General features: G+C 42.5%; 1 protein-coding gene across 1 annotated transcript in view; it reads right to left on the bottom strand.

Annotated features, from left to right (window-relative positions):
• The window catches only part of LOC126195678 (hemicentin-2), a 70,519-nt gene extending 58,310 nt beyond the window's left edge, over positions 1-12,209 (bottom strand). Inside the window, exon 1 of the mRNA XM_049934305.1 lies at positions 12,095-12,209. Coding sequence (XP_049790262.1) covers positions 12,095-12,209 — 115 coding nt within the window. The remainder of the gene's footprint in view (positions 1-12,094) is intronic.
• Positions 12,210-18,371: the final 6,162 nt, after the last annotated feature.

Raw genomic sequence — 18,371 nt, 5'->3', positions numbered from 1 at the left:
GGGGGTATGTTAAGGATATTGTGTTTCGGCCACCTCTCCCAGCCACCATTGATGATTTGAAACGAGAAATAACAGCAGCTATCCAAACTGTTACGCCTGATATGCTACAGAGAGTGTGGAACGAGTTGGAGTATCGGGTTGATATTGCTCGTGTGTCTGGAGGGGGCCATATTGAACATCTCTGAACTTGTTTTTGAGTGAAAAAAAAACCCTTTTTAAATACTCTTTGTAATGATGTATAACAGAAGGTTATATTATGTTTCTTTCATTAAATACACATTTTTAAAGTTGTGGTATTCTTTTTGAATCACCCTGTATTATTGATGACTAAAGTCTCTGTTGTGTGTATCTGTTGGTGTATTGAACGCATGAGAAAACGCTACGAACTTACGCACCAACCCGAAATTTAAAACGGAACACAAACTTAACTCTGACTCCCTTGTATTAACACACACTGCAAGTACCCTGCGTAACGCAAATCGTCCACAGGCTGGAGTTGACAGTAAAAACATGGAAATACACGGAAAATGCACACCGGTCATTACTGTTCTGCTAACTTACATTCTCCATAGACGAGCAGCATTTCTACTTCTCTTCATTGGTGTACACTGTACTAAAACAAATCTTCATTGGTGTACACTGTACTAAAATAAACCTTCCATTGTCCACAGATGAGAAGCATTTCTCTTCACTGATGTTCATTGTACTCAAACAAACGATTGACTGAATGATGAAACTCAAGCATGGTAGCTTCACAGCTTTTGCTTCATACATTTTTTAATTTTCCTTCTGGACAATAAGTTATTGGAGGTGGTCAAGATGAAGATAAGAATAGATGAATGTGTGTGAACTTCATCACAACCTGGGAGCACCTACAGCAATTTGAGCCAAACTTCGTACATATATGTCTTACCATTTGGAAAAATATACCGCTGACGTAAGATACCCTTAGCACACCTAAGCGGCGTGCCAGACGAGTGAAGGGGTAACATATCCAAATAAACTAAAATGCGTATTATTTCTGTGACTCTTGATCTATGTAAGCTGGAACTGTACGAGCATGACAATGTTTGATTAACCAGACCAGGTTCCTATTGCAACAAACCATGCTGTGATGACAAAGGATTTGAAAATGCTTGGAGACTGAAGACTGTAATTTTTTAATGGACTGTACAACCGATACTGCAAATGAGCTGATTGTCATTCGGTATCAGTGTGACTAGAACGTTGGATCTTCTTTTGTATTATGAAGCATACACGCCCAATGAATGACGACTAGTGTTTCTCTGATGGTATATTTCTGATATCAAGACCAGTAAGGGTATGAGTAACACTTCGTTATTTGTCTTCTTTTATCACTAGAAAATCATAGATCTCTGATGCCATCAATCTTCCAGACATCGTACTGCCATTTACTTCAATAAAATAAAGAAAATATGATATTCTCACGCTGTCATATCAAGAGTGCCTTATTTCACTTCTTTGTGTTAGTTCAAGACGGTCGTATTTTTCTGTGTGTTAGCTACAATGAACCTGGCTGACCTAGTAAAAGGCCGTTTGACAGCAATATAGCTGTGTAAAGGGCAATACTTAGTATTGTAATAATGACAACCAACGAGCGTGAAATTTCTCCGGAGAATATGTCTCACGAAATGACCATAAAGATTAAATCAGAGAGAGTCGAGCCCATTCGGATGCTTACCAGCAATCGCTCTTCCCGCGAACCATGCGCAGTTGTAATAGGAAAACGGGGAAGGGAAACCGGTACAAAAAGTACCCTCCTCCACACACCGTCAGGTGAATCGTGGAGCATAGATGTAGAAGTAAGGAAATGTTTTATCATTTATGTAGCAAATTATTAAATTACCACGTTAACTACGAAATAACTTGTTCCAGTAAGGAACAACAAACAGAAAAAGCCGGAGCAGAGTTAGAAAACATGGTTTAATCTGGTAATAAAGACGTATTTCTAGGAAAGGCAGCCGTGAGAAACAGCTCAAAAGACTGAACTCTAAAGAGAGCTACTTTCAGATCGTACGGCAGTGAGAAAAGCTATTTACGTGCGGAATGCCTAGTGGAGCCGACACAGTGTTGCAATGGTGTTGCGAGTTGGACCTACTCATTGGCAAGCGGAAACGTGACTGCGAATTCCACGGAGTTTCCGGCCGGTACAGCGCTGGACAGCGGCCTCTCGCACCCGAGTTGTTCGCTGGCGTTCCAAACATTCTGAAGCGAGTTTCCAGGCCTGAGAGAGAGAGAGAATAGCAGTTCAGGTTACACATTGCAGGGTCCTGTCCGTTGACTTGACGTCGATGTCTCTAGAGGGTTTCCAGATGCTTATTCATCAACCCTGGCCGTCCTTGCCTTTTTCATGAAAATAGTGAATGTAGTTCCAAAATATTTTCTTCACACGACCGATTTTGCTGCAAGTGTCCAATAAAAAACAGATTTGTCGACATATTTCTGTACTTCTATGTATGTAAATTCGGAAAAAGTAAAATGCCTAAATCCCAATTACCATTTGTGTCCATTTTCTTTGCATCTCATCTTCCTGCTATTGAATTGACGAAAGTGAGTAGGCTTAGGAAAAAGGATCATATATGGTTCAGCAAGCGCCAACCCTACATCCACATACAGGCAAACATAAATACAGACTTCACAAGCCACAATTAGGCGCAGGGTGGAGGATGCTTTGCGCCACTGATAAGTCATTCCCTTTCCATTTCCACAAGTAAATGGAACGAGGGAAAAACGACTATCTATATACTTCCGTACGAGTTTTGATTTCTCTCGTCTTCGCGGTGCTTATGCACAATATATACGTACTCGTAGTTTGGTTTGGTTTTGTTTTGCTTTAGGGCGCAAAAAACAACTGGAGTCCAAGTCCAAGCCAAAACTATAGAACACGAAGATAGAGAGGAGTTAAAAAACGACTATACGTCAGTCCCAGTTGACATAATAGAAGACAGCTAAAAACAGCCAGTGGAAAAAAGGGCAAAAAAAAAAGACACCATACGGTAACAGAGATCCAAAAGCAGAACAGTTCTACAATCTGTCCAAAATATCGGTTCTCTAATAATGTTCCGCGAAAATACTTGTTCCCTGCAGGGATTTCCGTTTGAATTAACCGAGTATTTCCGTAATACTAGCGTGTTGATCAAACCTACTGGTAATAAACGAATTGTTTCGATGTTCTTCCTTTAATCCGACCTGATGGGGATCCTAAACACTCGAGAATAGGTTGTAGAAGAGCTTTCATTTATAGACGAACTCCACTTTTCTAGAATTGTCCCATTAACGGACCTTACATTTTAAATCAATTTCATGACGCTTTGCTACGTTACCCCTCGATATTTAATCGATATGACTGTGTCAAACAGCACAACCCTAATGTTGTGTTCGAACATTGCACGACTGTTTCTCCCACTCATCTGCATTAAGTTGCTTTATTCCACATTTCGGTCACGCAGCCATTCATCACATTAAACAGCATTTCATCCAAGTAATACTGTATTATTCTATAGTCACTTAGCGACATAAGTTTCCAATACATCACAGCGTCGTAAGTGTAAGTCTGTAGATGAAAACAGTAAGAAAGTATTTGTTATTTCAAAACTAATCGCCATAGCTGTTAATACAGTACATTTATCCCACTGTCAGACAAGACAGTAAATCCCGTCATGGAAAGATGTTTGCGGCTGCATACGGAAACATGATTCTACTCAGACATGCACCTCCTCCTCCGTAGCAAATCGACGGCTGCGAATGTCTTTCTTCAGGGCTCCAAAAATATGGAAATAGCACGGGGAGAGATCGGTACTATACGAAGGATGTGTAATGGCTTCCCAGCGAAACTTCTGCAGCGAAATCGAAACAACTTTGGCAACACGTAGGAGTGTATTATCCTGCAACAGAAAGATGCCATCTGTCAGCAAACCGGGCGATGGACTTGAAGGTGTGCTTCAATTTTTGCAAAGTGTCCACGTACCACTGTTCGCGCCACCAAGTCCAAACGCCCTAAATGTTCACGGACAACCATTATTCTGCAACAGAATGATGCCCACCCATATGCTGCCAAGTTTGTTTCGACAACGTTGCCAAAGTTTCGCCCTTAACGCATCCTCCATATAGTACCAGTCTCACCCCAAGTGATTTGCTTCGGACTAAGAGGTGCGCACCTGGCAACAATAATGGTTTTGAGGCAATCGCAAACATTCCGCCATGGCGGCAATGACCGTCATGTCCCATGATAAGACAAATGTATTAGCAGTTATGGTTATTACTTTTGATATACCGGCCGCTGTGGCCGAGCGGTTGTAGGCGCTCCAGTCTGGAACCGCGCGACCGCTACGGTCGCAGGTTCGAATCCTGCCTCGGGCATGGTTGTGTGTGATGTCCTTCGGTTAGTTAGGTTTAAGTAGTTCTAAGTTCTAGGGGACTGATGGCCTCAGATGTTAAGTCCCATAGTGCTCAGAGCCATTTCAACTATTTGAACTTTTTATATAAAAAACAGTTTCCTTACTTTTTTCTATCTGTCTCGTTTTCATTTAACTGGGCGTCATAAATAGTAAGAGGCTGCTGCTAACCGTATCCTATCGTCAGATAGTTTATGTATACAGAGAACTATGGCGATCCTACAGCACTTTCCTGGGTCACTCTTGGTACTATTCGCTTTGCAGGACAACGTTCCAGGCTCTGTTACTTAACTCTGACCACTTGTACATCTGTGAACTTATTTCGTGTGCTCGTACCTTCGTTAATAGTATGCAGTGTGGCATGGGGTCAAACTATTTCCGGAAATCTAGCAATATGAACTCTGCCTGTTGCTCTGTACATCGTGCACGAGAAATGAAAGCTGAGTTTCGCACGAGCGATGGTTTCTAAATCAGTGCCAGTTTGTGGACAGAAGCTTTGTTCTCAAACATTTTTGCACATTAATAGTCATCATCAATGAATTACTGACGTCCTCATTGCCTCTTCGCGATATTATTTCTCATATTTTACGATGAATCAATGTTTGCGCAATTGTAAAATAATTGTCTGTAAAAGCTATGCGGAGGCCATTTCGATTCGGTTAATCTTTGCAAATATCTGCCACTACCCCTACACACTCCACAATTAAACTCAAATGGCGTGTATTCCTTGTAAAAGTATCAGGCTTTTGCTGTTCCATGAGTACAACCGCAGCTGACCTACTGTTTTCAAATGGTTCAAATGACTCTAAGCTCTATGGGACTTAACATCTGAGGTATTCAGTCCCCTAGACTTTGAATTAGTTAAACCTAACTAACCTAAGGACCTGACACACATCCATGCCCGAGGCATGATTCGAACCTGTGACTGTTTCCACGATTCATAAATAATTTTCTTTTCCGGATTTTCTTAAATGAAACAGGGTATCGTATCAAAAGGACGACCTCTCCTACATAAATGTCGACACCATGTATTCGACAATGATTCCAACAAGAAAGAAAAAAATGGATTACTAAGCAGGTGTTTTGCAGATTCAGGACTGAATTTCGCTGGCTGTTGGTCTACAGAAAATCTGACGGTAGACGACTTCCTAGCATCTTCTGTTAGTCACTCCCTGTGTTTTCCGCGGTTAACCCACCATAACGTCCTCACAACTTCCTTTCCCAAGTCTACTTGGTGGGAATTTCTCGCAATTAATATCTCATTATTTAGTCGTCATCGCGTGCGTTAGTCACACAACGAGCTAGCAGCGACCGGCATAAGAAGCAGTTTCTGCTTCTTGTCAAAGTTTCTCTCAAACTTCACCTACAATAAGCTGAAACGGAGGAAAAACTTCAGTGCAATATTCAGCTCTTGAATGGCATTCGACAGCAAAGAGTTTCGCAAAGAAAGTACTGCAACTGCATCTTGGCGCGGCCGCACGAATCGCTTCTGCATAAAACAGTAGCACAGTACGAGAAGAAACTTCTTGTAATGGAAAACAGCGACTCGAAACTAAGGCCACCCTCGTCGCATATTATAGATTTACAGGAAACTTTGTACTAGCACGTAGGAGACATCTTCAAACCCCACACAGTAGAAACACCCACTGACGATAACGTTACTGGACGTATTTCCAAAAAATATTTTAAATTATGTTACCTGTTGATTGATTGCAACACGAAATAAATCGTGGAACTTTATCTACACAAATAATTTATCTCAGTGTTTCGACTTTGACAACTATGATTTCCCATGCTTGCAGCGTATAAATAAATGGAAAATTTCCCAAACATGCTAGTGTATTAAAAACTAAAAAGAAAATGTGTTATCAAATATAGTCTGACTTCAAACGATATGTGACGGCAGGAGACAATTGTAGTTAATGTATTAAATATTCTCGGTGCACTTGTCGTGTTAATTCTCCATTAATACATTCAGCATACGGCATATACTTAATACAATAATGTAGAAGTTGTTACAGCAGCGTCTACTATGCATTCCATTTTACTAGAAACCTTCCAACAAATCTACGTCTTTGACTCATATCACTGATTTTACGTGATCGTCCCATTCGAGACCACAATTTCAGATTTACTGACTCCTTCAGGTGTTATTAACACTCCTAGTTATTTGAAAACTTTAGAACGGTTATTATCCCCTGACCTATTCAAAAGCCATTCCCACTGCCTCCATCTAGTGTTCTATGTTATTTGCATTAATACCTAAGTTAGATTCTCGCCTTTTTTCGAATATGAGAAGCACACATCATTTTCATCTTGGGCTACAATCTGAAACAGTCGGCAAACGGAAGCCTTCAGATACCTTCACACAATGACAGGCAAACGAAAGCCTTCAGTTATCTTCACACAATGACACTTGATTCTCAAATGACAAGACGCATTTAGTACATATAATTATCTTAGACAGTATGTGGGATATACAGCTGAAATTCTTTCATCCGTTGTCGTTTTTTTTAGGTTCACTTGCTTCTTTCCCTGCTATTTGTTGATGACTTTCAGGTGACGCATCATGGTTTTTTTATACGCTTCTGTCACTGTTGTTGTTGTTGTGGTCTTCAGTCCTGAGACTGGTTTGATGCAGCTCTCCATGCTACTCTATCCTGTGCAAGCTTCTTCATCTCCCAGTACCTACTGCAACCAACATCCTTCTGAATCTGCTTAGTGTATTCATCTCTTGGTCTCCCTCTACGATTTTTACCCTCCACGCTGCCCTCCAATGCTAAATTTGTGATCCCTTGATGCCTCAAAACATGTCCTACCAACCGATCCCTTCTTCTAGTCAAGTTGTGCCACAAACTTCTCTTCTCCCCAATCCTATTCAATACCGCCTCATTAGTTACGTGATCTACCCACCTTATCTTCAGCATTCTTCTGTAGCACCACATTTCGAAAGCTTCTATTCTCTTCTTGTCCAAACTAGTTATCGTCCATGTTTCACTTCCATACATGGCTACACTCCATACAAATACTTTCAGAAATGACTTCCTGACACTTAAATCTATACTTGATGTTAACAAATTTCTCTTCTTGAGAAACGCTTTCCTTGCCATTGCCAGTCTACATTTTATATCCTCTCTACTTCGACCATCATTAGTTATTTTACTCCCTAAATAGCAAAACTCCTTTACTACTTTAAGTGTCTCATTTCCTAGTTTAATCCCCTCAGCATCACCCGATTTAATTTGACTACATTCCATTATCCTCGTTTTGCTTTTGTTGATGTTCATCTTATATCCCCCTTTCAAGACACTGTCCATTCCGTTCAACTGCTCTTCCAAGTCCTTTGCTGTCTCTGACAGAATTACAGTGTCATCGGCGAACCTCAAAGTTTTTACTTCTTCTCCATGAATTTTAATACCTACTCCGAATTTTTCTTTTGTTTCCTTTACTGCTTGCTCAATATACAGATTGAATAACATCGGGGAGAGGCTACAACCCTGTCTCACTCCTTTCCCAACCACTGCTTCCCTTTCATGCCCCTCGACTCTTATAACTGCCATCTGGTTTCTGTACAAATTGTAAATAGCCTTTCGCTCCCTGTATTTTACCCCTGCCACCTTCAGAATTTGAAAGAGAGTATTCCAGTTAACGTTGTCAAAAGCTTTCTCTAAGTCTACAAATGCTAGAAACGTAGGTTTGCCTTTTCTTAATCTTTCTTCTAAGATAAGTCGTAAGGTTAGTATTGCCTCACGTGTTCCAACATTTCTACGGAATCCAAACTGATCTTCCCCGAGGTCCGCTTCTACCAGTTTTTCCATTCGTCTGTAAAGAATTCGCGTTAGTATTTTGCAGCTGTGACTTATTAAACTGATAGTTCGGTAATTTTCACATCTGTCAACACCTGCTTTCTTTGGTATTGGAATTATTATATTCTTCTTGAAGTCTGTGGGTATTTCGCCTGTCTCATACATCTTGCTCACCAGATGGTAGAGTTTTGTCATGACTGGCTCTCCCAAGGCCATCAGTAGTTCTAATGGAATGTTGTCTACTCCCGGGGCCTTGTTTCGACTCAGGTCTTTCAGTGCTCTGTCAAACTCTTCACGCAGTATCTTATCTCTCATTTCATCTTCATCTACATCCTCTTCCATTTCCATAATATTGTCCTCAAGTACATCGCCCTTGTATAAACCCTCTATATACTCCATCCACCTTTCTGCCTTCCCTTCTTTGCTTAGAACTGGGTTGCCATCTGCGCTCTTGATATTCATACAAGTGGTTCTCTTCTCTCCAAAGGTCTCTTTAATTTTCCTGTAGGCAGTATCTATCTTACCCCTAGTGAGACAAGCCTCTACATCCTTACATTTGTCCTCTAGCCATCCCTGCTTAGCCATTTTGCACTTTCTGTCGATCTCATTTTTAAGACGTTTGTATTCCCTTTTGCCTGCTTCATTTACTGCATTTTTATATTTTCTCCTTTCATCAATTACATTCAATATTTCTTCTGTTACCCAAGGATTTCTATTAGCCCTCGTCTTTTTACCTACTTGATCCTCTGCTGCCTTCACTACTTCATCCCTCAGAGCTACCCATGGTTCTTCTACTGTATTTCTTTCTCCCATTCCTGTCAATTGTTCCCTTATGCTCTCCCTGAAACTCTCTACAACCTCTGGTTCTTTCAGTTTATCCAGGTCCCATCTCCTTAAATTCCCACCTTTTTGCAGTTTCTTCAGTTTCAATCTGCAGTTCATAACCAATAGATTGTGGTCAGAGTCCACATCTGCCCCTGGAAATGTCTTACAATTTAAAACCTGGTTCCTAAATCTCTGTCTTACCATTATATAATCTATCTGAAACCTTCTAGTATCTCCAGGGTTCTTCCATGTATACAACCTTCTTTTATGATTCTTGAACCAAGTGTTAGCTATGATTAAGTTATGCTCTGTGCAAAATTCTACGAGGCGGCTTCCTCTTTCATTTCTTCCCCCCAATCCATATTCACCTACTATGTTTCCTTCTCTCCCTTTTCCTACTGACGAATTCCAGTCACCCTTCACTACCTGAATAATTTCTTTTATCTCGTCATACATTTCATCAATTTCTTCATCATCTGCAGAGCTAGTTGGCATATAAACTTGTACTACTGTAGTAGGCATGGGCTTTGTGTCTATCTTGGCCACAATAATGCGTTCACTATGCTGTTTGTAGTAGCTAACCCGCACTCCTATTTTTTTATTCATTATTAAACCTACTCCTGCATTACCCCTATTTGATTTTGTATTTATAACCCTGTAATCACCTGACCAAAAGTCTTGTTCCTCCTGCCACCGAACTTCACTAATTCCCACTATATCTAACTTTAACCTATCCATTTCCCTTTTTAAATTTTCTAACCTTCCTGCCCGATTAAGGGATCTGACATTCCACGCTCCGATCCGTAGAATGCCAGTTTTCTTTCTCCTGATAAGGACGTCCTCTTGAGTAGTCCCCGCCCGGAGATCCGAATGGGGGACTATTTTACCTCCGGAATATTTTACCCAAGAGGACGCCATCATCATTTAATCATTCAGTAAAGCTGCATGCCCTCGGGAAAAATTACGGCTGTAGTTTCCCCTTGCTTTCAGCCGTTCTTCTGTCACTATTGTGTGCCATTTTCTGCCTTTAGCTCCTTAATATTTCTATAGAGCTGGTATCAATTTTAATGGAGGGAAAGAACAGTATTGGCCCTCAGCGTCTTATTTCCTGTAGCGCGTAAAAATTTAAAAAAAAAGGTTCCAACGGCTCTGAGCACTATGGGACTTAACATCTGAGGTCAGCAGTCCCCTAGAACTTAGAACTACTTAAACCTAACTAACCTAAGGACATCACACACATCCATGCCCGAGGCAGGATTCGAAACTGCGACCGTAGCTTCCAGACTGAAGCGCCTAGAACGCTCGGCCACAGCGGCCAGCCAAAAATTAAAAAAAAATACATACATATTTACAAAAGACTTGGTGTCAGAGTTAGGCAATGTAGATTTCGCGAAATGCGCACTACTCGATGAAATTAACATTTACGGAGCCGGTATGTTAGACCTATAATAAATGGCTGTGCTAGGCAGCGTTTTTGAAAATTTACGAGAATGTCGTCAGAAGTTTGATAGTATTTCTTTATTCCTATTCTTATATAGGCGCTTAACCTTAGTATATTTCAGTCAACAGGGAAATTTTAAGCGATAAATGATTGGTTCCATAAATAGCTAAAGGTGCTAATAAACTCACTCTTTATTTAATTGCTCGTGGTCTTGTGCTTAGCGTTGCTAACTCTCGATTATGGAGCCCCAGGTTCGATTCTCGACCGGGTCGGGAATTTTCTCCGGTGTGTGTGTCCTCATCATCATTTCATCATTATCGATGCGCGTGTGGCGTCAAATAAAAAGACTTTCCTAGGGAGTCGAACTGCCAAAACTGTAGTACGAACATTTCATTTGTGATAAAATTTAATTTTAATCAATAGCATTTTACGCTTTTAAAATCTTTTGCATACTGTGAGATTCAGGTTACTCAAATTATGTGCAAAGACTTACTCAGCAACACAGTGTGTCCTAGTACGTCACTCTCCTGTTGTTCGAACTCCTGTCACAGTTCATTCAAGACTCAATGACCTATGACAGCAGAATCTTTATATCTTTGAGCGGTGAAGGTTAAGCTAAACGGACTTACGTATTTCGTGTTCCAACCGAGGTTCAGCTCTGCGACTTTTCTGTTTCCCGGTGCGCATTTTACCACTAGAGCATCAGAACCGACTGGCTAGAGTAGTGGTTCGTCCCCGGAATAGGGATTCTCTTATACGTACGTACAATAGGTCAGGATTTCCCCCTGTCTAATTATTTCTATAGCGGTTGTGCCGGCTGTCGGGGGGGAAAGGGAGGGGGGGGGGGGTTGCAAACGATGTTGGACCCCGATAACATCACAGGTTGCCGCCCCCAATACCCTTACTTTAATGTGGAACGCTACAAGATAGGCAGCTGTCCGCCTACACGCCAGTCTGCCTTGTCATGTTAAAGGGGATCCGCCACATTACTCCTGCAACTGCTTCCAGATACCTGTAAAATGCAGCAATAGCAAGTGCTTGTTAAAGGATGAAAGGCACTGGCACACGGAAACGCCAGGGAAGAGGGCGAAAGTCGGACAGGACGATCTTCAGTGGTGCAGACACAATATTTGCAGATACCTCAGAGAACTTGGGTGATTCGGATCATATATTGCATTACGATGGGTCACACGAACAAGCAAAGCGTGAGCCTGGGATAGCACGCAGCGTAAATGGTGGACTCTACAGTATAATAAACGTATATCCAAAAATAAGGGGAAAAAATAGCCTTTCGCTGAGAATTTTCTCTCTTCATTCCATGAAAGATTCAGGGTAACAGTGCAGTCTTAACAGTTAATTTATTGCTTAACACATGCGAGAAAGTTTCGTAGGTAATCGTGTTTAATCAGATTTTACTTCACGTTTCAAACAGATTTTGTGAAAGTAGTGGACTTTGTGAATCGTGCAAGATTTCATTACTTGTTGTTAACTTCCGCTACGTTTTAAATAAGAATTTTGTGCGTGTTAGCGACCTTTACATAGCATTATCCTGGAAGCAACTGCGGACTGTGGAATTAAGTTACCGTATTGGAAAGTAAGCAGCTTACTGGCTTTTACTGTCACAGCAGCGGCGTCTCTGAATGCTGTACGTTCTCCTTTAAAAGTGCTCTGTACATTCCCAAAATTGTCCAAATGAGGGCCTTCCGTTTCCATTCGCAACATCTTTTCCCCTCGGGGACTGGCTTTTGTGTCGTATCGCCATAAATGACATTATACTGTTGAGATTACTATATGGGCACGTCCCCAAAGCCAGTAACGTAAAAAAATAAAAGAAATAAAAAATCATAGATCTCTGAAGAATACGATAGACTCCGGATGTTTATCATAGATCTCGTCAGAAGACAGCTATCGAGTTCTTTCATTTTGATTTAAGCACTAGCTTGCATTTTTTATTCAAAGGGAGCTACCATTCCTTACAACAAATGAAAATAATGTTCAAGCCGTTCAAAAATTCCTTCCCGTCATTCGGCGATGATTCTTTCCCGAAGACAAGAAATTTTCAGCAAAAATATGATAAAATTTGAACAATTCCTTAGGTATATTGAGAAAGTATGTGGGCATATTGTACTTCCTTATGAGTCACCCGAAGTTATTTTTGGACACTATACGTTAAAAATTCAGCGACACCTCGGCTGGCAGTTTCGTTTCCACTTTTACCTTTTTCCGAAAATTTCTTTACCTTTTGTGGCTATATGGGCACGTCCCGAAATCCAGCAAATTAAAAAAAAGAGAAAAAAGTCCTAGATATTTTAAGAATATAACAGACTCTGTATGTTTACTATAAATCTTGTCAGAAGTAGGCGAAGTATATTTCCATTTATTTAGTTTTTTAATGGCATTGGGCTATTCAGCCAGACACCGACTACGCTGGCACTTCTATTTTTTTATTTTTGGAAATGTCAGTCACCTTTCTAAACCACTCTGTTTACTTACAACATAAAAAGCAAAATCCTAAACTTTTTTTTTAACTACTTGCAGAATATGAGATGATGTTAGATCGTGTGGGAGAAGATTCATCAATTCGTTCGTCAAATGCACACTTCGAAGAATGCAGCATGGAGAATTCTGGTGCAGCAGCAGTTACAAACAATGTTGTCATAAACAATATCTTTAGCAATGGGTCCATATATAGACGTCAGTTCTGTTAGCGGATTATGCTGTAATGGGATGCAGCGAGGCTGACGATCGGTACTTGGAACAGCTGCAACGAGTTGCTGCTATAAGGATAACGCTGTCTGTGCGAACGTACTTAGTTTATGACCCTGTGCAAATTCATGGACGGTTATACAACATAGGCTTTCGCTGCCGTATGCACATATTTTTTCGATTTCTGTTTGACGGTCTGCGCTTAACGTTTCGGCTCCTAATGTTTTCGACATTATCAGAGACTATACAGATATAGTTAAATTACAGAAATAAACAGTCTCAGTAAGCCAAACTTTTTATATGAAACCAAGCAACTGACATAGGCCTAGATACTGAAAAACACGAAAGTTACTTGAACAGGAAAGTTGTGGCCTTCAGTGCTAAACAAAACAGTACCACCTACTTCCAACCTCCATAACGCACGTCGGCGCGACTCTGCGATCTATGGAAGGTGTCGTATGACGTCACGACCCGATCGGCTAAGTATGGGCTGTTGTAATGAAACGCGCTGTTCCGAGTGTTACAGTGCGGGCTGTATACACTGCAGGACGCTGAAACGTCGTAGGTATGTTCATTAATCGGTGTGCTCGCGGAGTATGCTGAAATAATAATAGTTCTAAAATAGTAATAGTTCTACTTTCCACAACCAGGTAAAAATATTCCCATGTAAGAAGTCAGAATATGAAATGTTTCCTGGTTTGACGTCGTTTATGTTGTTTATCGCTCGGTGGCGTGAGTAGATTCCTTTCGCGAAGTGACTGTTGGTCTAAATGGTTAAGAAGGTTGAGGTTTTCCGTACGAAACGCAATGGCTATTGAGAAGAAAGACCGTGCACTGACGGTAAAATTGTTTTATCAGAACGGCAGCAATAGCTGCGCTGCATTGCGGAAATACCGTCAACAGGAATAGCTGCAACATGCCCCCATGTCAATAAGTGGACTAGAAAATACGAATAAGAAATTCGATGGAACTGGTTAATTAGGTGGTGCAGTTGTTGATGGAGTTGCTGTAGCTATAGCCGACTGTGCAACACATGCCTAAAATTCTGTAACCAGTGTTCGACCAGTGTCACGCGAATTCTCTCCCCCGGTCAGCAGTTCAAAAGGTATCGCGGTGCATTTTACACTAGTATCCCTACAAGATTCAGAATATGCACCAAATGAACTCCAGGATAGGCTACCAAGCACTGCCTTCGTCCTTAGCCTTTTGGCGTGCTCGGAAATGGATGACATGTGGCCAGGGAATATTCTTTGGACGGAGGAGGCACATTTTACTCTGCCGGGTGCCGTGAATCCACAGAACTGTCGCATATGCGGTTCCACTGCCTCACATGTTGTGGACGAATATCCACTGCATTCACATTATATGATTGTGTGGTGTGATTTCACAAACTTCTTCATTCTCGGTGCGTTTTTCGCCGAGGAGATGACATCTCGCGCGCCTATTTGGTGTACAGTGGCCATCTACACGTTATAAGGACCTCCTTGAGCAACACGTATTTCCAACTTTGCAAGAACGCAACGGTATCCACAACACTATATTAATCCAAGATAGGGTGATACCACATGTCGCTTGCCAGGTGAAAGATTAGCTTCGACACCCTTTCGGTACCGAGCGCATCACACCTAAACAATTTCAAGATATATGGTCTTCCACCGACCTAAATCCGTGCGACTTCTGGTTGTGACGATTGAAAGATCATGTCTATCGGGATGTACCCGGAATCTTCCTGATCTGGTGGATAGTATACGACGACATATTGCTCTGATTACACAGGATATGCTGCGAGCAACAACTGACCATGCCATGTTGCAGATGCAGCACGTTGCTGAGTCGGTAGACTATACTGAACACATGTTGAAAATTGTGACAATATCCTAATAAACGTTCCAGAACTCCCGCTCTCATGTATTTAATTGTTCCTCCCCTTTTTCCTACACCCACTTCACACTGTGACTGCCTACAGCACCATATTTTTACCTATTAGCAGAGAGTGAAAGCATTATTTTTTCACCATGCTCTACGAGCGCAGCCTACGATGTTTCAGCGTCCTGCGTTGTATACAGCCCGCGCGGTAGTATAATTATAACCACCAGGTGTAGACACTTCGGGGTATTGAGGTTGTTTTACTCTGAAAGTGAACTACGCCTTTGTAGCCCTTTGAGTATGTCTCCAACACAAGGAGATGAATCGCTAAGCACAGAAACAAGTCAGGCCACCGCCTCATGCATATAAAGGAAAAGCAAACAAGGATTCATGGACAGCATTTAAACATGCACGCGGCGCGTGCCGCTCACAAGGAAGAAGAGGAAAAATTGGGGTTTACATCCTATCGACGGCAGCATTAGAGACGGAGGAGAGGGTTTGGGCTGGAAAACAGCATCTGCGTTTCTGAAGAGACCCTCTTCACATTAGCCTACAGTGATATGCGTGAAAAGCAGAGGAACTGAATCCCTAAAATCAATGGTGTTCCGAACAATTCTACACCTACATCTACATTTATACTCCGCAAGCCAACCAACGGTGTGTGGCGGAGGGCACTTTACGTGTCACTGTCACTACCTCCCTTTCCTGATCCAGTCGCGTATAGTTCGCGGGAAGAACGACTGCCGGAAAGCCTCCGTGCGCACTCGAGTCTCTCTGATTTTACGTTCGTGATCTCCTCGGGAGGTAAATGTAGGGGGAAGCTGTGGTGTCACCGCTAGACACCACACTTGCTAGGTGGTAACTTAAATCGGCCGCGGTCCTGTAGTACATGTCGGACCCGCGTGTCGCCACTGTGTATTCGCAAACGTAGCGCCACCACAGGGCAGGTCACAAGACACGGACTTGACCTCGCCCCAGTTGTACGGACGACATAGCTTGCGACTAGACCTACCTAGTATTCCTCTCATTTGCCGAGAGACAGATTAAATAGCCTTCAGCTAGTCCATCGCTACTACCTAGCAAGGCGCCATGTGTATCATTGCTAATTGCTTACTACTATGCAAGAGATGTATTTCAACAAGAAGAACATCATTAAAAGTTAAGTAATCTACCCAATACGTTCTTTTCTTTATAGTTTTTCATCCAGTCTCCTGTTTCAGAATTTACGCCCGTCTGCGTTAGTTTCGCGTGCACCTAGCCACTCATTGTGTCGAGACCTTAGGGAATCGACACAACAATATTTTGGCGACGAGGATGGGATGCCGCGCCCACGTTGCAGTCTTTGTGTTATACTTGCTCTAATTTGCTTGTGTCATGGCTTCGCCGCATTCTCCAGATGTACTGTCCGAATTTTTTCGCTTGCAGAATCAGCAGACGCAGGCGTTATTGGAAGCCCTTGGACAGCTCGTCCAGGGTCAACGTGCGCTGCAAACCGATGCGGCACCCGCCGCTTCATCGCTACCGCAGCCACACAACGCTGTCGCACCGCCATTTAGGCCCTTTGAGGCCACAACCGAAAGCTGGACTGAGTGGGCCGATCAGTTCAACTTCCACCTCACTGCTTATGGAATTCAAGGTAAAGAGCGGCAGCCGTTTTTGCTTTCTTGTGTCGGTGTGTCTACCTACCGGGTGATAGTGAAATTGTTTCCCCGACGCGACGTAGCAACTCTGACCTACGAAGAAATTTTGTCTGCTTTAGATGCCTATTTCAAAGAAACAGTAAATGTAGTTGCCAAACGGTATACGTTTTTTCGTACAAAACGTACGGCCGGTCAGACTAACAGGGAGTGGGTAGCAACTTTGCAAGGACTTACTAGAGACTGTGCGTTTGCCTGTGAATGTGGCCTCCCATATTCAGATACTATGGTGCGTGATGCAATTGCACAGAACGTTTCTGATGTTCGCATAAGGGAACAGATTTTGAAACTCGTTAATCCCTCCCTGCAACAAGTGATAGACATTTTGGACAGGCAAGACACACTTGACTTTGCTCAGGAATCATTTGAAACTTCGCCAGCAGTGTGTCACATTAATCGGCCCGCTGCACGGGACGCTAAGCGGCCCTCGCGCCCGACTTCACAGCGGCCGCCTAGCTTGCAACCACGTGCGCCGCGTAAGCAAGCAAATGCAGTGAAATCTTGCCCGCGGTGTGCAACTAGACATTCGCGTGAAAATTGCCCGTCACGCCAAGCTATTTGCTTTTACTGTCAAAAGAAAGGACATGTACAAAGTGTTTGCCAGAAAAAGCTTAGATCAGACAATCGCAATAATTCCAGGCCTTTTGATTCGCGCCGGAATCGAATCCAGGACAATCAGGCTCGTGGACCTTCGCCCATGGACATTCATGTAGTTCATGCCCACCCGTCCAGTGACACTTTAGCTAACAGTGACTGTGTTCGTCCCACCCAACGTGTGCGTCGACGTCGCCGGAAATCCCGTAAAGTTGCAAGTGCTTCTGGACCTGTATCAGTTCAAATTGCACGAGACAGTCGCTCTTGTCGTCAACAAGACAATAAACTTTTTGTGGACGTAGACTTTGCAGGAAAAGTGATACCATTCCAGCTCGATACCGGAGCTGCAGTTTCCTTGCTCAATCACGACACGTACAAACAACTGGGCGCCCCGCCGTTGCGTGCCGCAAATGTTACGTTAACTAGTTACTCAGGACAGCATATACCTGTGTTAGGACAGTGCAGCCTTCTTGCCACATACAAGGGACAGACAAAACTTGTGTCATTTTATGTTCTTCGTTCCTCTAGTGCAGTGAACTTGTTTGGTTTAGATTTGTTTCAATTATTTAATATGTCTATTGTAAATCGGGTCCTATCAGTGCATCCGACTGTGCCTTCCGCCAGTGTTTCTAGTCTTTGTGAAGAATTTGCAGACATTTTTGCACCGGGCCTTGGTTGCGCTAAGAACTATGAAGCGCATTTGGAACTGAAAGACAACGCGCAACCAAAATTTTTCAGAGCGCGCAATGTTCCCCACGCATTGCGTGATGAGGTCGCAAAAACATTAGCCGAATTAGAATCTCAAGGTGTACTTGAACGTGTGCAGGCTTCTCTCTGGGCCTCACCCTTAGTCATTTTGCCAAAACCTTCCGGAAAACTGAGACTTTGCGTGGACTTCAAGGCAACTGTGAATCCACAACTAGTGACTGCTACTTTTCCTTTGCCCCGCCCGGAAGATCTTTTTGACAAACTGTGCCCGGGAAACTATTTTTCAAAATTGGACCTAGCAGATGCGTACTTG

The sequence above is a fragment of the Schistocerca nitens genome, chromosome 7 (assembly GCF_023898315.1).
Source record: "Schistocerca nitens isolate TAMUIC-IGC-003100 chromosome 7, iqSchNite1.1, whole genome shotgun sequence".
NCBI lineage: Eukaryota > Metazoa > Arthropoda > Insecta > Orthoptera > Acrididae > Schistocerca > Schistocerca nitens.
The sequence above is the reverse complement of the archived record's forward strand: the minus strand, read 5'-3'. Positions and strand labels throughout refer to the sequence as shown.